The sequence below is a fragment of the Pristis pectinata genome, chromosome 18 (assembly GCF_009764475.1).
Source record: "Pristis pectinata isolate sPriPec2 chromosome 18, sPriPec2.1.pri, whole genome shotgun sequence".
NCBI classification, from domain to species: Eukaryota; Metazoa; Chordata; class Chondrichthyes; order Rhinopristiformes; family Pristidae; genus Pristis; species Pristis pectinata.
Window position 1 is genome coordinate 37,839,532 of NC_067422.1, and position 18,505 is coordinate 37,858,036.

At 43.9% G+C, this 18,505-nt stretch overlaps 1 protein-coding gene and 1 long non-coding RNA gene across 2 annotated transcripts in view; one reads left to right on the forward strand and one right to left on the reverse strand.

The window, feature by feature from the left end:
• The window catches only part of LOC127579747 (growth factor receptor-bound protein 2), a 119,597-nt gene extending 104,031 nt beyond the window's left edge, over positions 1-15,566 (reverse strand). The window contains exon 1 of the mRNA XM_052032629.1: positions 15,325-15,566. Coding sequence (XP_051888589.1) covers positions 15,325-15,534 — 210 coding nt within the window. The 5' untranslated portion in view covers positions 15,535-15,566. The remainder of the gene's footprint in view (positions 1-15,324) is intronic.
• Positions 15,567-15,571: 5 nt separating this feature from the next.
• LOC127579748 (uncharacterized) lies at positions 15,572-17,658 on the forward strand. Its single transcript, XR_007957722.1, has 2 exons — positions 15,572-15,821; positions 17,530-17,658. It is a non-coding gene; the product is annotated as an uncharacterized LOC127579748 (long non-coding RNA).
• The last annotated feature ends 847 nt before the right edge of the window (positions 17,659-18,505 follow it).

Genomic DNA, 18,505 nt, shown 5'->3' on the forward strand with positions numbered 1-18,505 from the left:
GTACGTGATTTATTCATGAATCTGTGAATCTACATGAAAGAATAAACATTCATCTAAAGTGTTCTTGAAAGTTCAGCAATCAATGCAATAGAACAGATTTACATTTACAAATATAACAGCTACCAAACAACCCAAAGCATGTGGTAGACAATAGATTATCCACTAATTTTCAGTGGTTTATGTTGAGAACCAGAGGGTGACACCATATAAATGAGATGGGTAACCTGTTTTTGTAATGTTGGTTGAGAGAGCAATGCTGTTCAAGACACTGGGAGAACCAGAAGTACACAGGATGACAGAAATGTAAATAATCTCACTACTGCACCTTTACCCAAAAATCATTATATAGCAACTTCAAAAGTATACCCGATTTAGATGAGACATCCCAAGAAAAATGGCAGCAGAAATTGCAGAATAGCTTGTCATAAACTTCCAGTCTTCCCCAGATCCACCAGTGGTACCAGAGAACTAGCAAATCACAAATATTTGGTCAAAAATGAGAGCAAGGACAAATCTAGCGAGACAGTTTAAGCACTAGTGGGGAAATGGAATATTGTCAGATGTACCAAGGTACAGTGAAAAACTTGTCTCGCATACAGTTCATACAGATCAATTCATTACGCGGTGCATCGAGGTAGTACAAGAATAAAGTGTAACAGCTGCAGAAAAAGTGCAGTGCAGGGAGACAATAAGGTACAAGATCATAAACGAGGTAGATTGTGAGGTCAAGAATCAATCTTATCGTACTAATGAACCATTCAATAGTCTTATAACAGCAGGATAGAAGCTGTCCTTGAACCGGTGGTACGTGCTTTCAGGCTTTTGTATCTTCTGCCCGATGGGAGAGGGGAAAAGAGAGAATGTCCGGGGTGGGAGGGGTCCCTAATTATGCTGGATGCTTTACTGAGGCAGCGAGAAGTATATAAGATCATTAGGGAAAAAAAACCCTGGAGAAGTCCAAATTAAGAAAGGAGAGATGGTCTGGACTTAAAGGCAAATTGTGTTTGAATAATCTGAATGAAATTTTTGATGAAACAACAGAGTGGGCTGAGGATAATTTAGATCGTGTATAATAATTTTCAGAAGGTATTTAACAAAGTCCTACATAAAATGATTAGAAAAAGTGAAATGTATGAAATATAAACGATAAATTCACTGGCAGCATAAAATAAGAAAATGGCTCAGGAATAAAAAGCAGAGTCAGAGTTAATGGCCGTTAACTCTGGAAGGAGGTTGGTGTTGCCCAGGGTCAATGCGGGCCAACTGCTTAGTTTTTGGTTTACATTAATGACTTGGAAAAGAATATGCAAGATTAGATTTCAATCTGTGGATGTAACAAAACTTGGAAGTGCAATAAATAGCAGGATAAATGTACATTAAGGAATACAAATCAGCAGAAATGGCAGATGACATTTAATGTAGAGACCTGTAAAATGATCTACTCTGGCAGGGAGAAGGAAGAGAACCTTCTCCCTTCAAGCCTGCCCTGCCATTCTAGATCCTATCTGATCCCGTGTCTGCCACTCAATCCCCATATACCCTGATTGCCTTAGTTCAAAAACCTAGCAATCTGAGACTTGATTATACAAACGATTTTGATCCACAGCCCTAATGATTGACAACATTGAGTAATTAACTTTGTACATCAGTCCGAAATGGCCAACCCCTTACCCTGAGATAATACCATAAATTAGAACATTTTAAGCTTGAAAGGGGTCACAGTAACATGTCTCAGGGATTCTTGGGACTAGTAATTGTAACAATTACTTATGCTATCTAACATTATTCAAGACAACTCAAGCTGACGTGCACTTCTTATACTTAGAAGTTAGTCATTCCATATAACAGTGAATACCTTATTCTGTTAAAGGGCAGCAGGCAAGAACAGAACTTTAAAAAGTGGAGTTTAATTTTTGTTTGATCAAGGAATTCTGAGAACAAAAAACTCATTTGTTTCATCTTGCAGCATAGAAATGGCCAGCTTTTACCAAAATGCATTGCACTTTAGCTTACAAATTACGATGCACGTAACCAACTGGCCTTCTTTTTGTAAAAGAATGTAATAGTCAAATGGAGCAAAGAGCTGCAGATGCAGGAAGTCACAAAGAGAAACAGAAAATGCTGGAAGAATTCGGGTCAGGCAGCATCCAACATTGTTTTACTTGCATGGATGCTACCTGACCAGCTGAATTCTTCCAACATTTTGTGCTTTGGTCTGCAATTGATAAAAATTATTTAAGTTACAGGTATGTGTGCGCGCTTATTGGTAAATACTTTTGGCATTTATAAGCAAATCAACTATATAACATTTTACTGGAACTAGTTTGCAAGAAATCCGCTTAGATTAGCTCAAAGGAACATAATATTCTATGCAAACCACAACACCCAAAAGGTGACCCAGGACAGGGACATGTGGTTATTCATTTACATATTTACCATAAATGTCCTGTGGCAAGGTTCAAAGATGTGATATTATACAACGTGGGCATGCAAATTTCTATTAATTCGTTTGCTCCTAGAATGTTTTTCCTCCCCCTTTTACTTTGTCTTTAATTCTGGAGAATTTACCACCAGTGTTACAAATATATATCCATTTCCCTCTCACCCAGACTCATAAGACTGTTTCACTACAGCCCTTTATTAGAATCTATTCCTTCATTTGTTTTGCCCCTCGAGCATATTTGACTACATGCTATTCATCCCACTATCACAGCAATAATTTCTCTCTCTCCATTTAGCTCCTTATGGTGTACGAGACCAAAACAGAGTCAAAAGTTGAGGAAACAAAGCAATGTATTCAAGTTTTGGTGTGACCTCTGCACTGCAATCTTTTCTGAGGTATACAAGGGGAAAGCAGAGCAAGACACGAGGAGGGGGGATTTGGTGGATGCAAGTATAATGAACTCATCAAAATGACAGTGAAGAGCAGTCTGACCACTTCACATGTTGAGGTAAGGGGGCACCTTCCTCCACGTAGACAGGAACTGGAGAAACTCCCAATTAATGTTTCTTCTGATGCTGTGAGAGAATAGCTGCAGAGTGGTTGCTTAGCACTTTTGAAGCCAAGGTTATCGCCATCTTGTAACATCCTAAACTTGTTTAACTGAACACCCATCAGATACACCATGAATTGTATCCTAATCTCAACAATGCATTGTTTTTGACATTGATTGTGGGATAGCCATAGGCTAGCACCCCAGGAGTACTCCCCTCTTTTCCAAATCATGAAATGGGACTTCATATCTATACCAAAAGACAGAGGGGACCTTTGTTCAATATCTCAATCAAAAGAGACACTACTTCTGCAATATTGCACTAAATTATGGGACAAAATTATGTGCTCAAGTCTACAGAGAGTCTGAATCTTCCACCATCTGAATTAACAAATGAGAATGCTACCACTGAGCCTCAAACAAATGCCCGATGCATGATCCTGTTTAAGGCATGAAATGCTTTGATTTTGTGGTAAATCACACTCTACAGAGCTCATATGCACAGTAGCCAACAGTTAGTTTTACTGACACACACCTCCTGTTCTCAGATGCTAAGTTTGCACTTTCTCACTGTGACTGCATGGGTTACTCTGGGTGCTCACATTTCCTCTCATTCCAAAGACATATTATTGACTCTTACTATAGTTAGTTGACAGGATAATTGGGGCAATTGATGGGAATGTGAGACACAAGTTGCAGGGAATAAATGTGTGAATGCCATTGATGAGAATGTTCTGAAAGCCAACATGGAACTCAATGGGCCAAACGGCCTCTCTCTTGGTCATAAGAAATGTGACAATAGGAGATGTTAAACAATATGGAAATATGAAATAGCCATGTTGCTGCCCTATATTAAAACTTTCTTAGAGTGGTTGAGCAACCACCCTAAGAAAGATTCATCACACAAAATGGGTGAGTAACTAAATAAGGATTGATGAATTGGACAATAAAGTGAAAAGGATTTCCAAATTAGAATAAAAATCATCATAGATTAAAATCTTCACCAAGAGTCGCCAATGTATATCCAATCAATGCTGCCTATAACATAAAGCATATCAGTTCCTATTATACTTCTAATTCATGTTTGAACTTTGGGCTTTGATATTGGGGCTATTTCAAATACTGTTGCTCCACTGGCAGACAACTTTAAAATCAGAATATTGAGACTTCTTGGTATCAGCAACATCTGAACAGGGGTTTAAACCCCATCGGCCATGGATACAAATGTTTGGTTTATACTTCTCTAGGCATATTTAGTGCCAATAACTCTGAAATAGCAAGCAAGAAACCAGAAGGGGAAATGCATGCATATGTGTTGCAGAATAACTGGGAAGTCACAAGAGCTTGCATTTATATTGCACCATCCACAACATGACATCCCATACACTTTACAACCAGTGAAGTATGGTCACGTTAGTTACTGTCATGCCAGTAATGCAGGAAACAGGAACCAACGTGTACATAGATAACTTGTGATAATGACCAAATAAACTCTCTCTCAATGATGACTGATGTGTAATTATTGATCAAAATGCTGAGAAAATCCTCTTGTTTTTCATCACAACAGTGCTATGTGCTCTTTAAATCAAAAAAAATAGCAGGGGCCTCAGTTTACCGCCTCGTTAGTACTAAATACTAGAACTTTATTAGCAGTGGAAAGAGTTTGCCTTGCAGTACAACATGTTGGATTGCAACCGCAGTACTAACCAGTTTATAGTTACCAAAGCTCAAAGTACGTGATTGGCCAGCAGTGGTGGTGGCAGAGAGGAACAAATGTATGAAATGTAATTGTGGGGAAAACCCAAGCATGTTTGACTGCAAAATGGAGACATCTATCTGGTCTGTTTAAAAAACTGGCCAAATCTCAAACGCCACAAAATTTTAGTAGTACTATAAAGGTACTGAATTCCAGAAGGTTACAACAGGATACAGATCAACTGGGAAAATGGGCAAAGGATTGGCAGCTGAAATTTAACTTGGACAAATGTGAAGGATTTTGGCAAATTAAACCAAGGCAAGACCTACACAGTGAATGGCAGGGCTCTGGGGAGTGTTGTTGAATAAAGAAAACTAGAGTACAAGTACAGAGTTTCCCCAAAACTGGTGACACAGGTAGACGGGGTGAAGGCGGCCATCATTGGTCAGGGCATTGAGTACAGGACATCAGTGAAACTGTTCTTGGAGAATTATGCGCAGTTCTGGTTGCCATGCTAAAGCAAGGGTGTGATTAAGCTAGAGAGGGTGCGGAAAAGGTTCACAAGGAAGTTGCCAGGACTGAAAGGCTTGAGTTATAAATAGAGACTAGATAAGCTGGGACCGTCTTCCCTAGAACAAAGGAGGCTGAGTGGTTTATAAAATCTTAAGGGGCATAGATAGGGGAGATGGTCACAGTCTTTTTCCCAGGGTAGGGGAGTCTAAAGTTAGAGAGCATAGGTTTAAGGTGAAAGTGGATGAGGGGCAAGCTTTCAATCAGACCATGGTGGATATATGGAACGTGCCATCAGAGGAATTGGTAAAGGCAGGTACAATTACAATTTTTAAAAGACATTTGGACAGGAACATGGATAGGAAAGGTCTAGATTGATATGGGCCAAATGTAGGCACCTAGGCTGGCATGGAGAAACTGAGCTTAAGGGCCCATTTCCATGCTGTACAACTCTATGACTCTATAACTAAGGACAACAGCAAGGCAGTGTAAATTAGAAACAGACAAGGGGTCAAAAATTGAGAATAAATGAGGTTTGGAGCTGGAAGTAGTTACCCAAATATAAAGCAAGGAGGGGTGTTGAGGGTGGCAGTGGTGAGTGAGATATTTGAGAACATAACACAAGAGCTTTAAATCTGAACTGCAGCTGAACTGAGTTAATGAAGGGCAGTGGTCAGGAGGGTATAAAGTGAACAGAATTTGGTACAAGATATAGTTGGTAAAGTTTGACTTTTGGATGAGTTAAAAGATGACGAAAACACTGAAGGCCAGCTGTGAAGGAGAACATCAAATACTGTAAAAAAAGATCAATACTGTACATACAAAATGAACAAAATCCATTAGGGTGCACAGTAAATCATATTCCGTTACAGCACATGAAGTAGACTAACAAACCTATCAATATTTTCACATTAACTATTTATCAAAACTGAAAAGAATTTTGAACAGATTGCTTTTTGTAAGGGCAGAGCTCTCCTCCCCCTCCCACCCTCTCCAAGTGACAGCCTACTCTTTTTAACCAAAGATCAAACTTGGTTTTCAACCCTTATATCCAATGTCCAACTGCAGCACAGGGAACAAAAACAGCAGAAACCAAAAAGACAAGTTGCACAAGGCAAAGCTGAAATGAGTCCATGGCTAAGACACAGCCTACCCAAATTGTGGGAGTAACCTCTCAAAAAAAAAGTTGCAGCTCTATTGTGGACCATCTTATAACTCCAGCAATGTTTTGGTATTGGTTTATTATTATCACTTGTACCAAGGTACAGTGAAAAAAATCATCTTGCAAACCAATCGTACAGGTCAATTCATTACACAGTGCAGTTACATTGAGTTAGTACAGAGTGCATGATGTGGTACAAGTAAAAACAGTAACAGTAAAGTGTCACAGCTACAGAGAAAGTGCAGTGCAATAAGGTGCAAGGTCACAACAAGGTAGATCATGAGGTCATAGTCCATCTCATCATACAAGTCTTATCACAGTGGGGTAGAAGCTGTCCTTAAGTCTGGTGGTACGTGCCCTCAGGCTCCTGTATCTTCTACTCTATGGAAGAGGAGAGAAGAGAGAATGTCCCGGGTGGGTGGGGTCTTTGATTATGTTTTGGTCTTTGTCTCTCCTCTCCTATGTCTTTGTTCGTCTCCATCTACTTACATCTCCCCCAGGTAAATCATCAGCCACAAGCTTTCACCATGCTTTCTTAGCCAACACCACCACTTCTGTCATGCAGCTTCTCAATGTCCATCCCAACACACACATCTTGTCCCATCCCCTGCAACATAAAACTTTTCTAATTTTTTCTTAGTTCAATTGACAGGTCACCGACTTGAAACACTGACCGTTTCTCCTTCCACATATGCCACCACACTTGCCAATTATTTTCAGCATTTCTTGTTTCTATACCATAGAGATTCTATACCACGATTAGGTTTCTGGGTTCAGAGATAAGTGTTGGTCATATAGGATCAAGGTGACAAGTCTCCTTCTTTAATAATTAAACACACATTTAACTCCCCAATGGCAAATTGCTGAATCTCATAACTCAACAACCTAAGATTTGAATTTATTTCCCAGGACACATACATGCGCACACACACATATGCACACCTCCAGCTTCACAACCTTGTCTCTCCTCACCTACTCCTGCAGTGAAATACTGCATACGGGAATGTGTTTAAATACTCAGCATACTTGGTACATTTTAATCCCCTTCAAATAACAATGCATTTTGGGGCTCTTGCTCCCAATGCTTTGAGGCAGAAGAGGCAGAATTGTAGCTTTTTGACCCATGCATCAAGCTTTGAACACAGTACCCAATACTTCACACTTTCACTGTAGCAAAGATATCTAACATACTACCTTCATTCATATTTGGAAGAAAGAGTGAATGACTGCAATGACTCGCAATTTCCCAAGGGATGTTGAGTGTCTCCAGCACTTCCCTATTATTTTTTCAGATTGTCACACCTGCCAGACTTTGCTTTCAATACACAACCTCCCATATTGAAAAGGAATTTTAAAAAAAGCCAATTGTGGCAAGTTAGATAGAAATGCAGTTGGTTCTTTATGTACCTGCTCATTGGTAGAATTTATGTTGGAAAGCATTATCACTATAACTCATACAACTGTTGTTCATTAAATTCTTTCACTATCTACTCAAGGCACCAGTAGAGATTTGTCACACCACTATTGGGTCTGTGACTCCAGACAACATTTCACTGTGAAAATGAAAGTAGTTTTGGTGGCCACAGGTTTGTACCTGTATGCCACCGGGGTTCAGTACTGAAGGCCACAGATTTTTCATTGCACGGCATAGACAGTTTGTTACTACTATTGGCAACAATTTAAGGCCATGTACTACTAAAAGATATCTGCCAAAATGCACTCTCTATTGACATGTCAATAACCCAAGTTTCAACACTCTAGTTTTGCAATGTCCTACCTCAGTTGATAGAATGAAGTTTATAATCTCCATGTATAATGATCAGTTCCAAAACATACAACCAGCAAATAGTTCAAACAAAAACAAAGAGTACTGTCCCAACAGAATGAAAATTCACGCTGGAGATAACAGTGCCTAACACTGTTCCTTTCCAATTAAGATTGCTCTTTTGGTACATGGGTGCTGAAGCTGATTGTTCAGTAACACACTGACAACTAGTGCTAGGATTCCAAGAGTCCAAACTAGTGTTACAGCTTTCAAGCCCATTACAACATGACAGTTAATTCAGACTAGGTAAATAGAAGATGTTATTAATGTACCTGGTAGGTGAGTGTTCTGTGAGGAACACAAAGAAGGTTTGCTTTCATGGATGGCTGTCAAATTTTCAGTGACATGTTCTTTCAGTACCATGGGCATGAAATGAATAGATGGTACTTTTGGGGCTACCAATAAACAGGTGCTAAAGGGTGTCCATAGATCAGAATTCATCAATATCACCCTCAAATGCAGCAACTCCTTTGTACAGTTGAATGATGGCATATAGTAAAACCAGTTTTATAACATCGAACTATAACTACACGCACAATGGTATATTCAACCAGGAGGGTACAGAGATGAATAGATTGACTGGGATATTCACTTCTGAAACAAACCACTAAGCAGAAAGGGAGAAAATTGTAAAGTTCAGATGAGGAATGCACTCCATGCAAACTAGAGCAAAGGGTATCAAGCTCAGCCACCCAGGAATCTGGTTTCCAGAAAACTTTTGATGGTCCAGTCAGAGAAACAAGCACATCAAAACTATCTGCATTAAAATAACACCTTTAATGCAATTTCCTAAGCTGCTTCATAGAAGCACGAATCAGACAAAATCTGGTACCAAGCTTCAACTTGGCCAGAATGGCTTAAAGAGATAAGCTTTAAGGAGCATCTTAGAGAAGTAATGGTTTAGAGCTTTGGCCCTGTGCATGTAAAGATACAGCCTCAGTTTAGAGAAAAAGGGAACATACAGGACACAAGAAATGGAAGAACACAAAGACTTGAGGGGTGAGTTGTGAACAGTAGGTAGCTAGAAGGGACGTGGAATTTCAAAACAGAAGATGCAAATTTTAAAACCAAAACTTTATCAGACTAGGAGGCATTGCTGTTCAGTCAGCATAGGGGTAGAAGGTGAATGGGTTTTGGCTTGTAAGGATGTACACAGCAGAGACTTGGGTCAGCTGCAGCATATATAGAGGGTGCTAACAGAACAACTGCCACTGTTCAATCATGTAACTAAAAGAATGAAAACCGAATTCCTTTTAAGGCATAAAAACAAAATGCAGTTCAGAATGACATAGGGTCGTGGATGTAAAACATTAACTGTTTCAGGTCTTTCCACAGATGTTGCCTGACCTGCTGAGTGCTTCCAGCATTTTGTTTTATTTCAGATTTCTAGTATCTGCAGTTTCTTTTTAATTTTCATTCCCTTTAAGGCACCAGGTTATCGTATAAAGGTGCAAATTGTTTATGATCAAACTCTAAGGTAACTTCAGCCTTAATCCAGGAAGACAAATCCCATGATCAATGTGTTTCCTGTAGATGAGTTGATTCAAATACAAGATATTATATTTGAAATAACTGCTATCCTGGAACTGAGAGATAGTGCCATCGCACTGAACTATTAGCTAGATGTGCCAGAACCAGGTCAAAACTACACTGATTGCATTCTGCACCACTGTCTCACAAATGCAGTTGTATGAAAGCTCTCCAGTCAATCACATTAAGCAAGAACTTTAGTGCAGAATTTGATCACAAATAGGAACAATTGAAGCTCAAATACAAAACCAAACCAGCAGCTATGATAATCAAACATGCCAGTGGGTTTGACCCTATGATCCTGCCTACAGAGACAGTGATTTTCTGCAGTACTCTGGCTCCTGGCCCAGCTTTAGTCCAAATCAACTCCTGTTTTAAAGGCCAAGCAGCAATTCTTCCCTCAATCATGCGTGGATATGACAGTCATAACAGTTGGTGGTGTTTTTGACCCACGACTATCTGATTTGAGCAAGTCCTACTCCAGAGAACCATAAAAGTCCAAGCTGACATCCTCATGCCACAAAGTGTGGTGCAGTTTCAAAACAGTGTCTTTCAGATGTGATGTTAAAACAAACTACTTTCCCAGGTAAATTGCAGAGCAAGTAGTTATCTCTGATATCCTAGTCAACATATATCATGCAACCAACACCTGAAAACAGATCAACTTGGTGCTTATTTTTGTTGTGCAGGAATCATGCTATGCACAAAATGGCTGCCTCACCTCCTACATTCAAGTGACTACTCCTCAAAAATACTGAATTGACAGAAAGTGTTTTGACAGGCACTGCAGTCATGAAAGGCACTGACTAAATACACATTAATCTCTTTTGTGTTAATGAGTACCATAACTTATTTGAGAATTAGTCCAACACAAAATCTAAATTAAAATTAAACCTCATCCAAGATGGCTTTGAAGATTCCAATACCAGCTCCAACCTGACCTTCACAGTCAAACTGGACTCAAAGTCTGCACATTCTTATAGAGGACAACCATTCGAACAGTGTTCAACAGACATCCAGCAGCCTTGAAACTCATATTACATTTTAGATCGGTGCCCAACCATATTTCCGCATATGATCAATTTAAACTCAGGGTGTCTGTGCTTTACACCATTTCCACTTAGCACCAAAAATTAGATGCGCTCTTGTAAAAATCAAAACATTGAAAACAAGTAACCATGTGAGATCCAGAGTGAGCTCGCCAACTGGATACAAGATTGGCATCGGGGGTGGTTTTGCCTTCATCGGTCAGGGGGCATTGAGTGCAAGACTTGCGATGTCATGTTACAACTGTATTACACATTGGTATGACCACACTTGGAGTGTTGTATGCAGTTCTAGTCACCGAGCTATAGGAAGCATGTCAATAAGCTGGAAAGGGTGCAGAAGAGATTTACAAGGATTTTGCCAGGACTGGAGGACTTGAGCTATAGGGAGAGACTGCGTAGGCTGGAACTTTCCCACCTCCCCCCCCCCAACCCCCTTCCGGAGGTAGGAGAGTTGAGGGGAGACCTTATAGAGGTATTTAAAAACATGAGGGGCATAGGTAAGGTGAATGGTCGCAGTCTTTTTCCCAGGGATAGGAAAAATTTAGGGGCATATGGGCCAAACGCAGGCAAATGGGACTTGCTCAATTAGACAACTTGGTTGGCACGAATGAGTTGGGCTGAAGGGCCTGTTTCCATGCTGTATGACTGTGATTCTAGATAAATGAGAAACTGAAGATCTTTCAGCCCAGAGAGACTTCACAATCCAACTGGCTTATGGTGCTCATAACTCAATTCCACTTTCCTAACAGAAGTCAAGTTATGGTGCCAATCAACCATAAGCTGAACAGCTTGAAGTGTGAGGAGAGAAAGGTGCCAGCAACAGTATCTTTTTAATCATCACATCTCCAAACCACAACAACTAAAACAACTCAAAGGTTAATAGGTTTAATGATATTAGCTTCAGCCAAAAAAGCCCAAATGATCCAATTATTCCTATCATATCTTAGAAAGTTTTTTTCGATAAAGGATCCCTTCAGGAATTGAAACAATACACTCAGCCAGTGAGCCATTTTGAACCAAAGCAGATATAACTATATATGAAACCTTTCTGAAGCAGAGCAAAAGCTCCCTTTCTTCCAAAAAGCACTTACAGGAAACTGGTTAAAGGAAGTTACACAGCAGTTCAAAACCAGAAATTTAGTAAACTTACTACCAGCTACAGAAACCCACTTAGTAAACACATTCCTCTGCCATTTTTAGCTGCCATGGTGACTGTCCAACCCCATAACAAGCACTACCAGACACAATATAAATAAATAGGCACATCTATTAAGAATTCCTTAATCCACCTCCATTTTACCCTGAACAGCTTGCTTTACTGAAAGAAACCAGCTTAATTTGCTTACACTATTTAGAGGAAGTGCACTACAGTTAATAGTACCGAGGTTCCACAGCCCTGTCACATCCACTTTCACAGTGCACGCAATATAATAATCACAAATAAGGCAATCGCTACAATAAGTTTTGCACTGTGCAAAACTGCAAACACATAACCAATAGAGGAAAAATACAGACACAGTGAGAGAAGAACCTCCAGAAAAGCTCCAAAAACAAATTCACTGGATGCTAATTAATCTTGTACATCACCATCGGGTGCATTTCGAGATTTCTTGTTCTTGCATTTTCCTCCACGTTATCTCAACTGTTTGGGTTAACACTGTTGTGGCCAAATGTACAAGGTGCAACCCAAGTGTAGATTCCAGAGAATGCAAGGGAGGCACAGCCTCTAGTCAAACACTTAAAGTTGACATTCTGACAAAGAGGTCAACAACCTGAAACATTAACTGATTCTCTTTCCTCTAATGCTTCCTGACTCACTGAATATTTCCAGAAATTTCTATTTTTACTATGGAAGACCAGTGGCTTTGATTTAAACAATGCTACAGACAACTGCAACCTGAAGGTAAACTGGCTTGGATTTTCTTTCATGGGTGTCAGCGTCTTTCCAAAAGGGCAGCCATAATCATGGTGCTTGGTGCACCCAAAGCCAGTTTCTTACCCATACTGCTACCTGGTAGTTTTACTCTGTTGCTCTCAATTTTAATTCCAAACCTCTGATGTGGAACTTTGTCAATTGCATTCTGAAAATCATTATAGACATGTACCGCATTTCCTTCATCAATCTTCACTGCTACATTAAAAAATTGTCAGGTTAAAGATATGCCTATATCAAACCCAAGCTGGCTCCCCCTAATTAACTCAAACCTAGTTTTTTTTTATATATACCTTCCCTGTGTAATGTTAAATTAGTGTCTCTTTTGTTACCAGTTACATCTTTTTCAACATTTACCATCTTCTGAATCTGGAAGGATTGGAAGATTCTGACAAACCCTTCTTCTTCCATCATCACTTCCCCCAGCAACTAGAGTGCAGTCCACCCCTTTGAATTATGCAATGACAATCTTTATCCAACAATATTGCAACTGTGATACAGTGATGGATCATACCAACCAGAACAAAGGAAGGCATACCCCAATAGAAATCAGGGACATCAAGAAGAGACTTAGGATTGCTTCAATGAACAAGTGAAAAGATCATTTTAAACTTTGTTATAGCTTTAAAATGATATTACGACCTAAAATGATATTATGACCTATTACGACTGCATCTGGAAGAAACTTGGGTCATCCTCGTACCTCAAAAATCAACTATCTCAGATAAACATCTCCCCTTACCCAACTTCTCCCATTAGTCAAATCTTTCTCATCCTGCCCATTTCACATGACATGTCCTTCCAAGTCATTTTCAACAACACCAATTACAACCAAACTTCAAATCCGCCTGTTACATCATTTCCAAAACCTCAAACTATCCATTCTGCCCCCAATGACAGCGCCCTTTCCCACACACCCCATCTGTAGCCAGATAACACACCCCTATTTCACCGGCTTCTCTCTGTCCACTCACATCCAAACCCCTGACTGCTCTGCTTCTCCCTATCCCACTCCTTGGCTGGTGCATCACCCCTCCACCACCCCCGCCTCCCTCGCCGGTTCCCCCCCACCCCGGCCTCCCTCGTCGGTATCCCCCCACCAACCCTTCCCCCTCCTCCCTCGCCGGTTCCCCCCCACCCCGGCCTCCCTCGTCGGTATCCCCCCACCAACCCTTCCCCCTCCTCCCTCGCCGGTTCCCCCCCACCCCCGCCTCCCTCGTCGGTATCCCCCCACCAACCCTCCCTCCGCCTCTCTCGCCGGTCCCCCCCTCCAAACCCTCCCCCCCCAACCCTCCCCCCGCCTCTCTCACCGGTCCCCCCCCCCCCTCCAAACCCTCCCCCCCCAACCCTCCCCCCGCCTCTCTCGCCGGTCCCCCACTCCAAACCCTCCCCCCCCCCTCTCTCGCCGGTCCCCCCCACCAACCCTCCCCCTCTCCTTCTCGCCGGTCCCCCCACCCCAACCCTCTCCCCACCTCTCTCGCCGGTCCCCCCCCAACCCTCCCCTCACCCTCCCCCCGCCTCTCTCGCCGGTCCCCCCCTCCAAACCCTCCCCCCGCCTCTCTTGCCGGTCCCCCCCCAACCCTCCCCTCACCCTCCCCCTCCCCCCACCTCTCTCGCCGGTCCCCCCCCAACCCTCCCCTCACCCTCCCCCTCCCCCCACCTCTCTCGCCGGTCCCCCCCCAACCCTCCCCTCACCCTCCCCCTCCCCCCACCTCTCTCGCCGGTCCCCCCCCAACCCTCCCCTCACCCTCCCCCTCCCCCCACCTCTCTCGCCGGTCCCCCCCCAACCCTCCCCTCACCCTCCCCCTCCCCCCACCTCTCTCGCCGGTCCCCCCCCAACCCTCCCCTCACCCTCCCCCTCCCCCCACCTCTCTCGCCGGTCCCCCCCCAACCCTCCCCTCACCCTCCCCCTCCCCCCACCTCACTCGCCGGTCCCCCCCCAACCCTCCCCTCACCCTCCCCCTCCCCCCACCTCTCTCGCCGGTCCCCCCCCCAACCCTCCCCTCACCCTCCCCCTCCCCCCACCTCTCTCGCCGGTCCCCCCCCCAACCCTCCCCTCACCCTCCCCCTCCCCCCACCTCTCTCGCCGGTCCCCCCCCCAACCCTCCCCTCACCCTCCCCCTCCCCCCACCTCTCTCGCCGGTCCCCCCCCCAACCCTCCCCTCACCCTCCCCCTCCCCCCACCTCTCTCGCCGGTCCCCCCCAACCCTCCCCTCACCCTCCCCCTCCCCCCACCTCTCTCGCCCGTCCCCCCCCAACCCTCCCCTCACCCTCCCCCTCCCCCCACCTCTCTCGCCGGTCCCCCCCCCCAACCCTCCCCCCGCCTCTCTCGCCGGTCCCCCCCAAACTCTCCCCTTCTCGCCAGTCCCCCCCTCACTCTCCCCCTGCCTTTCTCGCCAGTTCTTCCTCCCTCCCTCGCCCGTCTCCCTCTCCCCTCCCGATGTCTCTCAGTCCCTCCCCGCCCATCCCATGATTTTGACCTTAATGCGAGGCGAGCTACCAACGCAGCTCGGCAGGTTGATCGCTAGTTGATCAGCAAACACAGCCGTCGGCCCGGATGGCGACCGCCGAGCCAGAGCCCAGCGCCTGTGCCAGGCCCGCTCGCCTCCTCATCTCCCGGCCTTACCTTCAGGATGTCTTCGCGCTTAAAGCTCAGTTCATCGTCGGCCGTAGCCTTGAAATCGTACTTGGCGATGGCTTCCATGCTCGGGGTGTCTGTGCCTCCGCCGGCCTCTCGCTCGCCAGCGTGTAGCGGTGTCCGCCTCGCCCGCTCTCCGCTCGGCCCTCGATCACCGAGCCTGCGCACTGCAGCTGGGCGAGACCGGCCACCGCGCATGCGCGCACTGCGCCAATCAGGGGGCCGGGCCCAGAGCGAGGCGCGGCCGTCGGACGGGGCCGGCCGTTGGGTCTGCCGACCGGCGGACGGAGCCGGGCGTGGGGCCTAGCGGTCGCCGCGCCCCCAGCCCGGGGAGCGGGCTGGTTGGTGTCGCGGCTCGTCCCGGGCTGGTCATGTAAGTGGTCCTTCCAGGGGAAGGCACACGTCGGGGTCGACACGGAGAGCTCTGGGCGGGCGTGATCTATCCCAGCCTCACAGACGTGCACCCTGCCCTGGGGCTGTCGTCGGTAATGGTATTGGTTTATTATTGTCACCTGTACCGAGGTGCAGTGAAAAACTTGTCTTGCATACCGATCTTATAGGTCAATTCATTACACAGTGCAGTTACATTGAGTCAGTACAGAGTGCATTGATGCAGTACAGGTAAAAACAATAACAGTACAGAGTAAAGTGTCACAGCTACAGAGAAAGTGCAGTGCAATAAGGTGCAAGGTCACAACAAGGTAGATCGTGCACTGATGCTGCAGTCAGTTACCATCCAACATTCACCCCCCTCCATGGGAGAATAATGTGAGCGAAGTTACAGGCATAACCAATTCACTGGGTTTCGAAACCTCTCCCCTATCTTTCTAACTGTACAAGTGTTGGCTACCTCAATCCTAGAAAAACTCGTGTGTGGTGCTGAGCAAATTGTTGGGAGCCGTGGACTTTCGAATCCCGATAGACTTGAGTGCAGTGGCGAATGAGGAATTTGATGGATTGGATTTGATTTCCAAAGCTTCCTGGGTTGCATTACGTTGGAAAATCGTTGAATGTAACTCAAGGAGGGAAGGGGACAGAAATCGGGAAACTGCAAGTCGATGAGCTGTAATGGGGAAAATTTTAGTGGCTATTATTAAAGACATTCTTGAGTGGCAAGGAAAAATTCAAGGCTGTCAGGCAAAGTCATTGTAGTTTTGTCAAAGGGAAATCATTTTTGATTAATTTATTCGAATACTTGAAGTAAAGTGTGCAATGATTAATGGAAAACCAATGGATGTACTAAGATGTCCAGAAGGCATTTAATCAGGTGCCACAACAAAGTTTAATGCAAAAAAAATAAAAGTTTGTGGTACAGGAGGTAACATACAATAGAAGATTAACTGGCTAACAGGAAACAGAAAAAGTCAGCATATGGAAGGTTCTTTTTCTGGTTGGAAGATTTAATGAATGTAACACCATAGGAATCAGCTTCAACTTTTCACAACTTATATATACAACTGGGTTACAGACATGAAAAGTATTTTGCCAAATTTACTGGTGACAAAAAGGTGGGTTAAAATATAAGTTGTGAAGAGCGAGAGATGTAAGAAGACTGCAGAGAGATAGGTTAAATGAGTGGACAAAGATCTGGCAAATGGAGTGTAATGTTGGAAAATGTGAAATTGTCTATTTTGGCAGGAAAAGTGGGAGGAAAAAAAAGCATCTAAATGGTGAGAGACTCCAAATCTCTGAGATGCAGAGAGATCTGAATGTCCTAGTGTGTGATTTATAAAAGGCTAGTGAGCAGGTACAAGTAATTAGGAAAGCTAACAAAATTAAATGCTTTATTGCGAGAGGGATTGAATTTGAAAATAGGTTATGTTTCAGATGTTTCCGTTATATGGGGTGGGGGGTGAACCATATTTGGACCAATGTGCTTTATTTAAGGAAGGATGTAAATGTTTTGGAAGCAGTTCAATAGATTAACTGGGAGCTTCAGATGCCATGGTGGACGGGGCACAGGTGCTCGGCAAAGCAGAAGCCTAGTTTGCGCGTGGTCAGTTGAGGAGGCCACATTAAGAGAGCATTGAATGCAATAGACGAGGTTAGAGGAGGTGCATGTGAATCTCTGCCTCACCTGGAAGGGTTGTTTAAGTCTCTGGATTGTGGTGAGGGAGGAGGTGCAGGGACATATATAGCATTTGATATGATGTTTGCTTGTTTCATCTGTTTTTATTCCATCTCCCCTTCCAGATTTGACTGAACCAGACTCAGACTTGATTTAATTCTTTAATGCAACAGCAGTTTGGCAGGAGTATATCCTGAACTGGAGTATGGCCTCATTCTGTAGCGGCAATGAAAATAAAACGTGACTGCTATCCATGACTTGTTTCCTTCATGCCCTTTCACTGTAGTACCAACCTCTTAGCTGTTGACAAGGAGATGTGAAGCAACGTTTCTTCCAATTTCATTTCACAAACTGTTCAGATTTAAATGATTGAAATTGAAGATTATTATCCAACATCAGCGTTTTGGAAAGAGTCTGTATTGCACATGGGTGTGACTCTTTCCATACCACATCCATGATGCCATTTGCTATGATTAACCAATTTTGGGGTCGTCCGTGTGCTTTCACAGTATCTTAGGAGACCACTTCTACATTTGGAATGGTGGTTTTGGTGATCGTGATCTGCGTTCTTAACAGACTGGGCACTTCCTGATTCTTGTCTATGCTGTGTCAATAGATAAGACCATAAGCTACTTCTTTTATTTTAACAATGTCCAAATGCTCTGAGCAAAGTTGTTCTTTTACTTTTTAACTTTTAACCCAGACTGTAGCCAAGTTTAACCCAGACCGTGGCCAAGATTTGTCCCCAGTCTATAAGATCTGTGATCGAAAGGTTTTATAACCATAGAACCATACAGCACAAAACAGGCCCTTCGGCCCACCATGTTGTGCCGTCCATCAAACCACCCTCATACTACCTAACCCCTTCCTCCCGCATATCCCCCCATCCCGCACTCCATATGCCTATCCAACAAGCTCTTGAACCTGTCCAATGTATCTGCCTCCACCACCACCCCAGGCAGTGCATTCCATGCACCAACCACTCTCTGGGGGAAAAACCTCCCCCTGACATCTCCCCTGAACCTCCCACCCATAACTTTAAAGCCATGCCCTCTCATCTTGAGCATTGGTGCCCTGGGTGATCTAATGTTCTAATCCAGT